General features: G+C 37.3%; 1 protein-coding gene across 5 annotated transcripts; it reads left to right on the forward strand.

Moving 5' to 3' along the window:
* On the forward strand, positions 1–14,230 carry LOC122025801 (protein STICHEL-like 3). 5 transcript variants are annotated; one of them, XM_042584683.1, is made up of 8 exons: positions 1–381; positions 633–2,801; positions 3,788–4,007; positions 4,239–4,763; positions 6,160–6,787; positions 7,706–7,769; positions 13,443–13,561; positions 13,978–14,230. In XM_042584683.1, the coding sequence occupies exons 2-7, from the start codon at positions 900–902 to the stop codon at positions 13,533–13,535; spliced, it is 3,432 nt and encodes a 1,143-aa protein (XP_042440617.1). In that variant the 5' UTR covers positions 1–381; positions 633–899; the 3' UTR covers positions 13,536–13,561; positions 13,978–14,230. The 5 variants fall into 5 exon arrangements, with proteins under 5 accessions (XP_042440617.1, XP_042440620.1, XP_042440618.1 ...); XM_042584686.1 differs by lacking the exon at positions 13,978–14,230 and having other exon boundaries at positions 633–1,941; positions 2,047–2,801; positions 13,443–13,805; XM_042584684.1 differs by lacking the exon at positions 13,978–14,230 and having other exon boundaries at positions 633–787; positions 894–2,801; positions 13,443–13,805.
* The last annotated feature ends 755 nt before the right edge of the window (positions 14,231–14,985 follow it).

Here is a 14,985-nt window from a genome sequence, read left to right on the forward strand (position 1 = left end):
GAAATGGTAGAGCACCTCGATGACATGCTTTGGAATGCGAAAGCGCCACCGCCCAGAGCGACAAAGCAGTGCCGGCCACGGGCGAAGGCCACCGCCTTTGCCTTCTCTCTATATCCCTGGTCTCACATGTCGGAATCCGTTGGCGCGGGCTTCATGTGATGCTTCGGCCGGGCGGAAGCCAAACGGTTGAGATCCATTCCGCTTTTTAGTTGAGGCATTCATTTCCTTCATGTGCTCCAGCTACATTCGCCTCTTTTCCTCACCCTTTTCTGTCTCGATCTTTGCGAGCTCCAACTTGGGTGCTTCAGGTGTTTATTTCTTCCCGCGAACCGGCGGTGGCGGTCAAGGAAGAGTGGGGGCTGATATTTCCGGTTGCTTCCGGTATGTGCTCGGACTCGATGTTTGTTCTTATGGTGTGTTGGTAGGGATGTGAATGGCTCTACGTGAGTCTTCATACCAACAGTCTATTTGCTGTATGATGAAAGAGGGGGAAAAATGCAGGTTGAATTTGTTCCCATTATGGTCGAACATGTGCAAAAATTCCTTTCTTAAGAAAAAACCTCATTTTTTGTTTTCTATATAAAGTTAAATTTACTAGATTTTTGAATTTTGTGGCATTTGTGATTAACTAGGAAATGTGAGATGGAGTCCTTCTTTCCTGGCGATCTCTGGATGATTGGTGTTGGATGCCCACTTTCTCTTTGCATGGCGGTTGATGAAACCTTGGTCTTAAAACATTACCCGTCATAGTTAGCATTCAAGGCTTATCTAGCTTCTACAATTAAAGGTGAAGCTTTAGTGTTATTTTTAGCAGTCATCTCAAGAATGGCTACAGTCCCAGCATTGACCACCTTCAGAACCATGTGCATTTGACCAACTGCATACATTTGCAGAGCCACATGCACCACGGCACCCCCTACTTTACAGAGAGATCCCTCAAGAGGGATCTCCTTATGCTCCAGAAATCTAAGTATCTGAAAGATCCCTCCACCAGGCCTGCTTCACGCTCTCCTTATTTTGTGGCCGATTTTGCTAGGGAAGCTGCAAAAGGTGGTTCAAAGAATGGTAGGAGGAAGTCTATAGGAGCCAACCGTGTAAGAGAGGTTGGCCAATCATTCAAAATGTCACCACTTTTTGGATGCATTGCAACCGCAAAGGTTGCTGCTGACGAAGCAGCCAACGAATATGATTTTGAGCAAAGAGATAGGATCACTAAGACAAGTAAAGAGGAAGATATGACTAGAAGAAGTTGGGAGAGTGATATTTCCTCTGGAAATCAGGTTTCTCTGTGGGACATGCCACACAAAGATGTAGAGTTAGTGAATAGGGAACTCAATAAGCAAACAAAAGATCAGATTCTTCACCCAAAGGTACTCCTAGAGAATTTGGAAGAAGTTTCCTATCTGGCAGGAAACTTTTGCCGGAAGCCTTCTGATTTGTTTCTGAATGGTAAACATGAGACTGCTGTGAGAACCAATGACGAACAAGAAGGAAGAATTTGTGACAGCTATTACCATTTGGAAAGACAAAGGAAGTTTAGGCTGAAAGGTACAAGGAAAACACGAGTATCTGCTGATTCAAGAGGTATTGGTGCTTACCATAAGCCAATAGATTTATCAGGTCCAGTAGCCAAAGAGTCTATGAATGATAAAGGTTATCTGGATGACTTAGAAGAGGATAATGTACTGGAGGTTTCAAAAGATCCGAGAACTGTCTGTCGGATTCCTTGGAATTGGTCTAGGATTCATCAAGGCAAAACATTTCTTGATAGATCTGGGAAAAGTTTATCTTGTGGGATGTCTGATTCTAGAATGAAGAGGCATAGTGGATCTGTTTCACAAATAGAAGGAAATGCTTCAAACCTGGCCACAGCATCTGATCATTTCACTTCATCATCAAGTCCAGAAATACCATTACTTTATGGCGCACAGGAATCACAAGGTAGTGGTTCTAATCATTTTGTGCCTAAAGATTATTCAGGAGAGCTAGAATTTTTTTCTAATCATTGTTCTAGAGATGATGAGGAATGTAACCTTGTATCTGCAGCAAGATCCTGTCAGCAGAGATCTCGACGCTGTGGGCATGGAAGACACAGAAGTTTGTTGCAGAAATACATGCCAAAAACCTTCAGAGATTTTGTTGGACATAGTTTGGTTGTCCAAGCTCTTTCTAGTTCTATTTTGAGAGGGAAAATTGGGCCGGTTTATGTCTTTTATGGTCCTCGTGGGTCAGGGAAAACATCTTGTGCACGAGTATTTGCTAAAGCTTTGAACTGCCGCTCTCTGGAGCACCCCAAGCCTTGTGATGCCTGTAGCTCTTGTATCTCATATAACCTAGGTAAAAGCAGAGATGTGCTGGAACTTGGACCCATCAGTAACTTCAATTTCAAAAGCATAAATGAGATCTTCAAGAACCTGATGCTCTCACCAAAATTATGCTCACACAGAGTTTTTATTATTGATGATTGCTATAGATCACTGTCTAAGTTATGGAGTGTCTTATCAAAGGTCATTGATCAAGCACCACGACATGTGGTTTTTGTCCTTATCTGTTCCAATCTTCATTGCATACCTCATATTATCCTATCCAGGTGTCAGAAGTTCTTCTTTCCAAAATTGAAAGACTCTGATATCATCTCTACTTTGGAATGGATTGCAACCAGTGAAGGATTAGAAATTGATAAGGATGCTCTGAAACTTATAGCATCACAATCAAATGGTTCATTGAGAGATGCCGAGATGACTCTTGATCAACTAAGCTTGCTTGGGAAAAAAATTTCTCTTCCACTTGTTCAGGAGTTAGTAAGTTTTCCATCATTCTTCCCTCTTTCTTTTTCTTGGCATTGCAATTTAGACTTGAGAAATTTGCATTGAAGATGCACATATAGACCATATGAGATATTCAGAGATCATATGGGTAATGGTCTGCATGTGCATTTTGAATGTTTTAGAGCATCACATTTTGTGATATTTACAATAGAGAATAGAATTTCATGTGGAGCTATATGATTCTCTTGGACAAGAACAAATGTCAATACATGATATATATTTTTTGTTTATCTATAAAATTGGAAAAAATTGTGAGAGGAAAATGTACTCACAAATTTTTTTCATCCTTTTTGTCAGTCATCAATCACTCAAAGAACTCTTGACTTCCAAATTTTAAGATTTTAAAAGACTTATAATTAATGTAAAGAACACTGGTAACTCAATAGTTATTTTTTAGATTTTAATTCTTTTGTTACTAATATAAACAACAATGCTAACTTTAGTTGTTTTTTTTCATGGAGATGATTTTCTTGTCCATTTGCAAGTTACTATGTCTTTGACTTAATCTTAGGGGGTGTTTGGTTGATGGGTTTGGGAATGAGGGAATGGAATGATAGTAAAAGATAGTGTTTGGATTGTGGGTTTGGGAATGACATTTTGGGAATGATTACTAGATTTATGGGAATCAACCAAACCCATATAACTTGATGGGTTTCATTTCCATTCCTATTCCCATTCCACCCTACTATCAAACCCATACCCATAGTGATTCCCATCATTTAACCAAACACCCCCTTAGTATTTCCTACATTTTAATGACCTTGTACTTTGAACATATGTTGACAAAAATCATGCAATTATTTTATTGAATCTGTATTCTTGCTTAAATTTTTATCATTCATAATGTAGGTATTGGAGAACTAAAATTTGGAGAGCTAAGCAATGTTTAGGTATTTGATTGTACTAAGTAATCCTTAAATATTGTCCTTAGTTATCATTGGCATTTATATTCTGTGCAGGTTGGTTTAGTGACTGATGATAAATTGCTGGATTTACTTGATATGGCATTATCTGCAGACACTGTGAACACTGTGAAGAGCTTAAGAGAACTTTCTGAAAGTGGGGTGGATCCTGTCATGCTAATGTCACAGCTTGCAACTATAATTACTGATATTTTGGCTGGTAGTCATGTCTTTACACAAGAAAAACTACGGGGGAATTTTTTTTGCCGGCTAACTTGTGAGTAGAAGAATTCTTTCCTCCTTGAATTATTATGTGACCTAGTATCGATAATGGGTAACCTCAATTCATAGTTAGGCATTCAACCATATGAATGTTCATATGTGTGCTGTTTGGATGGAACACATTTCTGGTGTATTCACACTCAATTTTGCATTTCTTGCTAGTATTCATCTTTTGCCCGAGAGTATGCCAACCATGCTATCGTATGTTTACTTTCTTGATTTTTAGTGTCCAAAGAAGATATAGAGAGATTGCGCCAGGCTCTAAGGAAGCTCTCTGAAGCTGAAAAACAATTGAGAGTTTCCAATGACAAACTTACTTGGTTGACAGCAGCTCTTCTTCAAATTGCACCAGAGCAGCAATATCTTCTACCTAGTTCATCAGGTAGGAGTTCTAGCGGTGATCAAGTGATTATGAGAGACAAACCTAGGAGTTCCACCAACAAGCAGGACGAGATGCAATCTGGGCATAGGAGTTTTGCAGAAGGGGCTGTTCAGGAGCATTATAACAGTAAAGGTGTTGGTGATAGAAGTTGCAGCGTTACAGTGGCTAATGGGGCACTTCGTGGCCAACAGACTGAAAGTGATTTTATATGCTCAGATGAAGCCACTAGAAAAAGTATCATGCACTCTGGCAAGAAACATGGTGATACTGAAAAGATATGGCAGGAAGTACTAGATCATATATCATCAGATGCATTGAGACAATTTTTATATGATGAAGGGAATCTAAACTCAGTTAGCCTAGGTGCTGGTAAGTTCTTAAACACTGGCTTCACTATATATAAGTGAAGGGTTTGTTTAGATACTTTTGCAATCCACCCAAAGGCTGAAAGTTTTTATTCAGTTGATTCTTGCTTTAGCTGAATTGTGACATTGGAACCTGAGCAAATTAGAAAATACTTGTAGGATGATTGATCCTGCTTAAATTGGCGATGTCTACCTAAGTCCGATGCTGCAGCGTTTAGAGTGCAACCTCCTCCTGCTATTTGCATACTAAGTTGTATATTTCTGATAATAGATTAATATATTAGTTGTTCTTAACGTCTTAGTTATGTTGGCAACACTAGTAATGCAGTGAAAAAGAAAAGAAATATTTTGTTCTTCAAGTAAAATTCGTTTTTCTTAAAGTGTGGCTTAAAATCATTAATGAGGAGCTAATCAGTCAAAAACATAATCAAGAATTGCCATATAATGATCCTGATTTTGATGTTAGTTGTGCTTGTTTCAACATTTAGGCTGGTTTGCTACAAGGGATAGAAAGTGGGAAAGAAAGAAAGAAATGCCAAAGGTGAAAAAAGTGGATAGAGGAAAAATGATAGAGTGATTCCCTTATCTTATTTCTCTTTCTTTCCCAAGTTTCCTTGGAAGGAAAGAAAGAAGGGAAGTTTCTTTAGTTTGTTAAATTGATTTATGAAACACTTAATTTTATTTAAAATACTTATATAAATATTAATTCCTGATTTTATTATTTTTAACACAATCAGCACTTCTGGCTGCAGTTGGATTCCAACTGATATGGGTGGAAATGAATTAAAAGAACTGTAATCAGACAAAAACGAAGTGAGAGAACCAGAGAGAATTGGTTATGGGTGGAAATGATTTAAAAGAACTGATCTGACAAAAATGAAGTGAGAACCAGAGAGAATTGACTATGGGTGGAAATGATTAAAAGAACTGTGAACTGACAAAAACGAAGTGGGAGAACCAGAGAGAATTGTTCTTCTCTGGATTTTGTTCCTGTTTTCCATTTCCCTCAAATGGAGGGAAAGTGGATTCCACCAGTCGTTTCTCTCATCCTATAGTAGGAAACACTGTTAGAATTTACTTTTCTCAGTTCTCCTTGTCCGTGGTTTATGGAATTATGCCTCTATTTCAAACATTTGAGTTTTTTACCAATGCTTAGCCTACTGAAAGACTTTTGTAGCATACAACAGGTGTAGTAGTTGTAAATTTTGATGTCTAGTGACCATATTATAAAAGGTGTGGCAGTTGTTAATTGTCTCAAAAAAATATTCAGTATTTTAGGTAGATGTGATTCTTAAAGCATTATATGGCCTAGGTAGAAGATAGATGCTTGAATTAATTTGAAGTGCTCTATGCTAAATTAAGTAAATTAAATGTGCCATGTTGCTGCTTCCTCGTGACAGCTCCCACTGTGCAGTTGATATTCAGCTCAAGAACAAACAAATCCAGAGCTGAAAAGTTTGAAGGGTATATTTTACAAGCATTTGAATCTGTTCTTGGATCTCCAGTAACACTTGAAATGAGTAGCAAATCTAGCTTCAATGCTACCTCAAATCAGGCTGCTTGTTTCTGTAGCTTTGATAGTGCTTCTTCTAAGGCAATAAAAAAACCACATTCGATGAAGAAGCAAAATTCACTTTACTCTGTCTCTGATGATCTTAAAGGAAAATTTACAGAGGCAAATGTTCTTAGAAAAATTGGCTCCAATCGACCTAGATGGCTGGGTGCTGGTCCCCACATCATGAAAGAAGGTGAAATCATTGAAGCAGGATCTCCTGAACTAAGAAATAAATCTCTGGGAATGCAAAAAATTGTGTGCGCACGGGAAGAAGCATCAACTTCACAACATCATGCTAATTTGAGTTCTTCCTCAGAGTGGAAGGAGATTGAACACAAACAAATAAAAAGCTTAGTCAGAGGCAAGGTCTCCCTGGCACATGTTCTTCAGCAGGCAGAAGATTGTTCCCATCAAGGTGGACGGTCAAGATGCAAAGCCATGTCAATAGCAAAAAAGCTTGAACAGGAAAACCTGTGAGTAGTTTATAGTACTTTTGCTAACCTTTTATCAATATATTTCTATTGAGAATCTTTCTAATGAAGAAGATTACCAAGAAGAATGACAGTCCTATACAAACAACAACCTTTGACCATTCTGTAAACCCTTTCTAAATCAGTAAATGTGTACTTTTCCAAAGGGAAGTTAACTTGTAGTTTTTTGTTAAAATTATTTAATACTGAGCAAATAACGCATGAGGCAGTATGAAAGATGAATTTGTGCTTTAGGAATGCAGTCAAATCATTTCATTTGGACCTTGGTTTTGATAAACAGTAGTTATGGTGAAGTAGGTCTGGTTATTAATATTACCTACAACAAAGGATGCATGTTTGTTAAAAGTGAACAAGGAGGGTGGGTCGATTTCTGTGGAAGGTAAAGTGAGATTTTGTAATGGGACCATAAATGAGGCAATGATTGTGTAATTTGATGTGGCCTGACAACAAGGAACCAGACAAGCAGTTTCCTAGGTTTTGGTTCTAGTTTGATTTAACACGAATCCTTGATCTAAAATCGGCTAGACAATTTGAGATGAATCATAGTAATAGCTATATACCTAGTTTATGCATTTGTATTCACCGTGTGTAAAATGTAGATGACAGTGACAAGAATTGCATGGTTGCAAAGTACAATTTTGATTTATGTTTTGCAGATTTTCATTAGACATGAATAGTGTTTATTTGAACATTCTCATCTCTGATTTTAGTTTCATTCAACATCAAGTTTCTACAATTTTGTGTAGTTATATCCTGGTATAAAAGCGATCAGTGAGAATGTAGATTAGTATGCATGACTAAAATTCCTTGTAAAACATTTTTTTGTTTTAGATTGTGTACAACCGTGCTCTGAATTTATCTTCTTAGCACTAGCTTCTTTAAATTTACTGAATTTTGCAGGAGATTAGAGCCTAGATCAAGAAACTTGTTTTGCTGGAGAGCTACAAGGGCAACTCAAGGAAAGGTAATTGACATTAATTTTGTGTACAAATACCTAGCCTTCTTATAAATATAGCAGTTACATGCATTGTACATGAGGAATACGAGCTGTCACACCCCGGAGGTATATTTGTCCGACGGCATAGACGATACCCTTTGTGACAATATTTGATACAACATGATACAACCCACACAACTGGAAATAAGTACATCAAAATACAGGCCACACGACTGGAATAATAAACACAGCGGAAGATAATAATAGTACGTCGCCTACACGATTGGTAAAAACATAACCATGCAAGATAAACTGACTAAACTACGTATTGGTACAACTTACCACAATAATTATATAATCAAATAAAAGGATACCACAAGTCAAAAATCCACACATAAGTTATTTATTACATAAACAAGTCTGGAAACCAATAAAGCAAGCAAAAGTAATAATGGAAGAAGATGCTCAATGCGACATGAGACTGGCGGACATGATCTCCTGACGACTCCATATATCATTTATCTGCTACATAGGGAAGAAAAACATACATAGGGTGGTGAGTCTAAATGACTCAGCGGGTAATAGACATGATAGTGTATGGTCAAAATAAGAACATGGAGATCAAAGGTATGCAGTCTTATCAGTAGGAGTTATGCACATAATCATAAATGACATAATGCATGAACATATCCTATCCAGACTAACCCATAAGGTATAATGATCAGTAATTACTAGTGACCAACATCAGATCTACTCGTAACACCTGACCAATATATAATAACATATACATGTATGATAAATGAATATGTATGAATCATGACAACCATGTGCAATAATCATATCCCAAGCAAATGCAACATATCATAAGCACATGCAGATATATCTCCAAAATATGCACTGCGCATCATATGCATATAAACATGTATGCGTCACTCTTACTCTCCACTTCAAGCTACCACTACATCAATGTGACCGAGTGGGCAGGATTGTGATAACTACTCATGTCTCCAGTTGCCACTATATCAATATGGCCCAAACGGGCAGGCTGCAGAGTAGCTATCTAGCTACATAACAAGGGGGTCACTGTCTGCACGACTTTGTCTACCACTACTCTAAATGATCGAGTGACATGATAGGATAAGCTGCATGCAACTCTAGCTACCATTACCCCTTAGTGGCCGAATGAGCAGCGAAATGGTTATCATGATATTGATATAGTAGTCATCATCAATGTAACAACTTCATTATCATAGGTACATTTAGTACATGATCTATCTTTCACTTAAGTCTATAAGTATGAATAGATCCAATAGGTGTCTACTAAACAATACATAAGGTACAAAGTCACACCTATAATACACCCTACACACGTGGTTACACTACAACATATAGGCATTCAAACAGTTTAACTTCTATAGTGCACCTCATACTCGTGTACACACTACAACATATGAGTAATCAACAAAATAACTCTTATAGTACACACTATACACATGTGTACACTACAAAGTAAGAACACCCAAAGATAAGACTGTATAAACAATAAATAAATCATCTCTATGATCAAACATGTAAGTATCAAGCTCAGTTATAATACGAGTAGAGTCAAGATAAAGCAATTAGTCCGTCAACTAAAGACCATGCACTAAGGTCAATAAACTACTGAGGTCAAAGAAAAAATATCTGCCTCAAAAAGTAACTCGTGTCAGAATCAATCTCACGTCAAGATGCTCATCTCAAATCAGAGTTCTACATCAATATATATAATTTAGCTAGTTGCATATGCAACTAAAAGCTAAATCACATCTCAAAACTAATTATAAATCCTACTTGAAGGCGATCCTTAATTAACCCCAATTAATGATTAACTTCAATTAACCCAACTCTTTGATTGAATTAGGTCTAACCTCCATCAACCCTAATTCTCACAAATTCATCCAATTGATTAGATTAGGTTTAATCATATCATCCACACTAAATTTCTCATCTAAAATTCATAAATTTGTAGTTTAATCCATCATTAACCCTAATCTAATCCATCCACCAATTAGATTAGTCTTAGCAATAACTTCATCCTTAATACTCACCAAATTTGATGATGGTCACTGGTGGCTCATGGCTGGAAGTCACTGGCGGTGATCTACTGCCACCCACTCTTCCTTCACTTACTAACCTAACAACCCAATCAACGAATTTATTTATTAACCTTATAATCCAATTCAAGCTTAATTCAACCACCTTACCCCAAATCTGTGTCGGTAGATTCCTCTCCAGCGGAGACCAATTCCCAGTAGCCAGGCGGCCAACGATAGCCCTGAGTCGGAGAAGTTGTTGGCAGCCGGTGGTGGCTGCTACAGTGTCAACAATACATAGTGATGGTGGTTCCTTGCTCTTGTCCAAAGACAACCTTGTGTGGGGCGGCTTGGGCGAAGAAGAGAAGGAGGTGGCGATGAAGAGGAGAGGGCGGTGGTGGTTGACGGTTAGCTCAGCACAAACGAAGGGCATCAGAGCTCTTCCTCGTGGTCAGGGAAAGGTCGACGACTACGGATTGAGGATGGTGAAATGAGGTATCGGGGAGAGGGAGGATGGCTAATCGACTCTAGTAGCCGCAATGCTGACCCTTGCTGCGATTAGCGGTACCGGTTGCGGGACTGCTCTGACGAAGGGGCAACTACATCGACGATCCGACGGTGGTGGCGAGAGATCGAGAGAGGGGTCAGCGGCGTGAATCAGGAGGAAGAGGAAGAAATGGAATCGGGAATGAATAGGAACTTAGGTTTTATGTGTAGGTTAATTAATCCAACTTTAGGTTAATCAAATTAATCAACTTCCACTTAAGTGATAATCCAAACAGATTTTTTCTAAGCCTAAGAGCATCCACGACGGTTAGGGATATTTCTTCCAAGTATTTGTGGTTTCCACTTCCACATAACTCTTCAAATATCCTACTAATCAAATATCCCAAATCTCACAATGAAATATCCTACAAATCAAATATTTATGGGTCCCACCCATCAAATATCCATTTTCAAATATCTCCAATTTCACAATCAAATATCTCACCAATCAAATATTTATGGGTCCCACGATCATTTTATTAACTTACATTTAATTTTAAGAAAAATACAGTAGAAGACATACAAATTTAAGAAAAATACTATTTCATGCGAATATAAATATTTTATAAATTTGAAATTGAAATACAGAAGTACAACCTATATTATATTATTAAACACATAACGATAAATCATAGAAATTACAAACTATAATTAATAAAATAAACAAGGAGCGGATAAAATAAACCATAGAAATTAACTACATGTTCAATTTTTTTTTCAGCTGCTCACATATCGTTAGATGATTTTGAAGTTGTTCATTTGTCATGCTTCGTGTGTCCATTACGAGAAGTAGATGTGCTTGAATGAGTTGATCCACTTTCTTCTTATTATTATTATACCCTTCCAAATGTGCCATTGACTATTGAACAGTCTGATTCAATTCATCAATTAGGCTTCTTTTTTTTTTTGCCTTTCTTCTTTGTTGTCTTCTGTCCCATTGGACGAGATCAAACTTCTCTATCATCTAGATCAGTAGTTGTAATAGGATTAGAAGAGTCATTATATACACCTGATGATTCTGATGTTCTTGCTTTCTTTGTAGTCCATCGCTTTGAGGATTGATGAGCATACATCGGACTATCTTTCATGATTCTCCACACATGTTCATATTGTAAAGTAGTTTTAAAAGTACTCTTGTATTCTTCATTAGCTCGCACCATCAAATCCTCGTCACTCCATCCGCTTGGTCGATCATTATACCATTTATTGTAGATTCCATTATATCTATTCATGATCTTTTTCAACGAAGCCCAATGAGATTTTGCTTTCTCCGTAGTTCTCTTTTTAGCTCCCTTATCTTGATTGGTGTTGTATTATGTCACCACCCTTTTCCAAAAAGAGTCACTCTTCTGGACATTACTAATTATTGAATCGTCACTCATAATTGTGTAGACCGCTACAAGGAGCTTATCATTTGCAACTGTCCATATTGTTCACTTGCTATGATCTTCATCCGATTCGTTGCCCATCTTTGGTGCTTGATTGAGAATAATATCGTCGGATCTATTTCAGATAAAAATGGAGGAAATTGTGAATCAGAGACTGCATAAGGTATTTTTGTACCTCTATCACTGTCAGTTGCATCAACACTAGCTCTTCTCGAATCATTTGATTAAATCTCTAGTGATTGAAGCGGATTGATTTCATGAGTTGTGGCTTGTATGAAATATTGACTATTCTGCTAATATTATGGAGGATATATATAATACGGAGCTCGAGGGTCGCCACTTACAGAATTTGGATAACTTTGGAAATTATGATAATATGGTGGTGGGTATGGAAAAGGTTGGAAATTTGGTGGGTGTTGAGTGGGAAATGGAAATTGTGGATTGAGGAAATTAGGATGAACTCGAGAATTTTCTTCACTAGAATTTTCATCGATATTTGGAGAGTTGAACAAATTCCTAAAATAATATCCTGAATTTTTATCCATTTCTCCCTAAATTTTTAGTATGCAATGAGTGTGGAATTGATGAAAATAGATGAAAGGAACGATGTATATATAGGGGAAAAACGAATGTTGCCTAACGTTCGGAAAAAACTAACGTTGATTAACGCTCGACTTTAATTTTTTTCTAATGTTCTGTTTTAATTTTTTTTTTCTAAAAAAGTGAACATTAATTAAATTTTAAAATATATGGTAGCCCACCTTTTGGTGGATCCTACAAAAGGAAAATCACCGGGCACAAGTTTGTGGCCGGTGATTTCTAATCACTCCACAAATATCCCCTCCAATCAGCCCAAATCCTCCAGACCAGACAAGGGACCATTTGTATGCATTGGTGGGGAATGCATGCAAATGACCTTCCTCTAGTTCGTAAAAAGCGGACCAGACAAGGGACCATTTGTATGCATTGGTGGGGAATGCATGCAAATGACCTTCCTCTGGTCCGTAAAAAGCGGACCAGAGGATCTGCACTCCCCTCCAATGGAGAATATTTGAGAGGGGGAATATTTGGAGAAATATTCCCTCCAAATATCTCCATTGGAGATGCTCTAATAGATTTATTCTCTTAAGCATGTCATACGAAATCCGTTTAAATCTTTTTTTTTTTTTAAATTTCTAGAAAGTTCTATAAGACTAATTCTCAAATAATGTTTATTTAATTATTATCTATTTGATGAATCTTACACGAGCAGCCAAACCTGTGTAGTTTTCAGAGTGCTGCTTATGCATAAATGAAAGCTTTCAAAAAAAAAAAAAAAAAAAAACTAATTGTACTGAGCTTGTCAGTTAGGAAGCCTTTTCTCACTGTTTCCCATAACAGGAGCATTGTTGTTATGCAGTTAAGTTATATGATAATTAAATTGTATCTCTAATGATATTTCATTTGTCTGCCTATATGAATCCTTCATTCATACGCCTATTCTTGTGTATTTTTCATTTTTAGGTGTTCAATGCATTTACAACCAATACTTGACCCTTATTCTTGTGTATACTCGTATGACTAGGAATCTTCTCATTGAGAGCCAAGGAATACCGTTTCCCATCTTTATCTTTGATTTGCATGAAAGAGTCGTTAGCAAGGGAAGTATATCATCATGCATGGAAGGGTTGCTAATTTTGTTGCCGTTTTTACAGCCCTTGAGACTACGAATTAGGAGAAGGAAATCAAGTACCTTGTCGAAGCTCGTAGCATGCGGAAGATGTCTACATAAGAGACCACCAAAGTAGATTCTGTCAACATGGAGAATAAAAAGGTCGTCTATTATGTATGCCTGTTTTCCCCTATGGCATTCTCTCACATTATTAGTGTTACATCAACTTCATTTGATATTTTGACTTAGTCTCGTTTGATCATGTCGTTGTGACTTAGTCCTTTGATTAGGCATCTTGTATCGACCAAGTTGATGTATGGCTTGGATTGATTACCATATATAACCCTTGTATCATAATTTGTGTTGTATGATGTTCATATTCATGAAATACAATCTAATTAATCTATTTGATATGGTATCAAAGCCTCTCTATTCCCTCTCTATTTTCCAAGATGATAAGCAAGCCTTCCAAACTGGGAGAAGATGAAGCCACCAAATCTCATCCCCCTCTTAAGATCGTCAACCTCTGCACTTGTGAAAAAAATCATCATCCTCACCTGCTCCTTCGTTTCATGTAGGCATATGCAACCGTAGCCCGCCTTGCCGTGGTCATTGCTGCCCTCTTTGAGGACTCCTTCCATGTCACCTCTTTCTTCAATGGAGGAATCTCGCCGTCACTTGTTCCTTCTATGTTCATGTCCTCTCGAAAATGAACAAGCAACATATTATCTTCGTCTTGTATCTCAAGCAGAGAACACCAGGTATTCAATAATTTAATTGTGTAATGCAGTCTTCCAGATTTCCAATTTCACACAATTACACATCCATCTATCAAGGACAGGCCAACCATTGTTGTAGAACTGCAAGTTGGTGTGATATTTTATGTACAAATCTTCCTTCCAAACAAATAGAACAAGTTATGAGTTAATCAATCATCAATACATTTCTACAATTTCCGCATATGCAGCTCAGTAACAATGAAATTTAATATTTAATATCTCTTTCAGTTCAAATTAAGTGGAGATATAATCGAGATAATATCTCTTAGTTCAAAATTAAGTGGGAATATATTAAGATCAGGGGCATATTAATATATGTTCTGACAAATGGATGAGAGATTACATCCAAATATCCCTTGCTGTCCATTCCATGGCGAGGTGCAGTCTATAGATAACATGATTAACACATGATGCCCAGTTCTCATCTTTTTAGGTAATGATGTATCATTCAACACAATAACTCAGTGCCCAATAAATCAAGGAGTTGGCCTGCTCACTAAATAATGTTTGCCTAGTTATCCTAATCCTAGATCATTCCAATATCAATTAGTCAATAATCAAATTATTGTGTAGATTAATCGACAGAAGAGGAGTCTTTCTTCAACCAAAAGCTATGTTGTTCGAGTTCTCATTTTCAACCCGATTCACCTTTTCTTCATCCACATTTACAAAGGGTTTCAATTAATTTGGTCAATAGTAACAAACAAAAAAAAGAAATTTTATGAGAAGGTTCAAAGGCTTCAGGTCCCAGCAAAGAGTGAGAGGGAGCAGAAAAAGGATTTACAGGGCAAGTCAAAACGTTTGCAA

The sequence above is a fragment of the Zingiber officinale genome, chromosome 9B, assembly GCF_018446385.1.
Source record: "Zingiber officinale cultivar Zhangliang chromosome 9B, Zo_v1.1, whole genome shotgun sequence".
Lineage (NCBI taxonomy): Eukaryota > Viridiplantae > Streptophyta > Magnoliopsida > Zingiberales > Zingiberaceae > Zingiber > Zingiber officinale.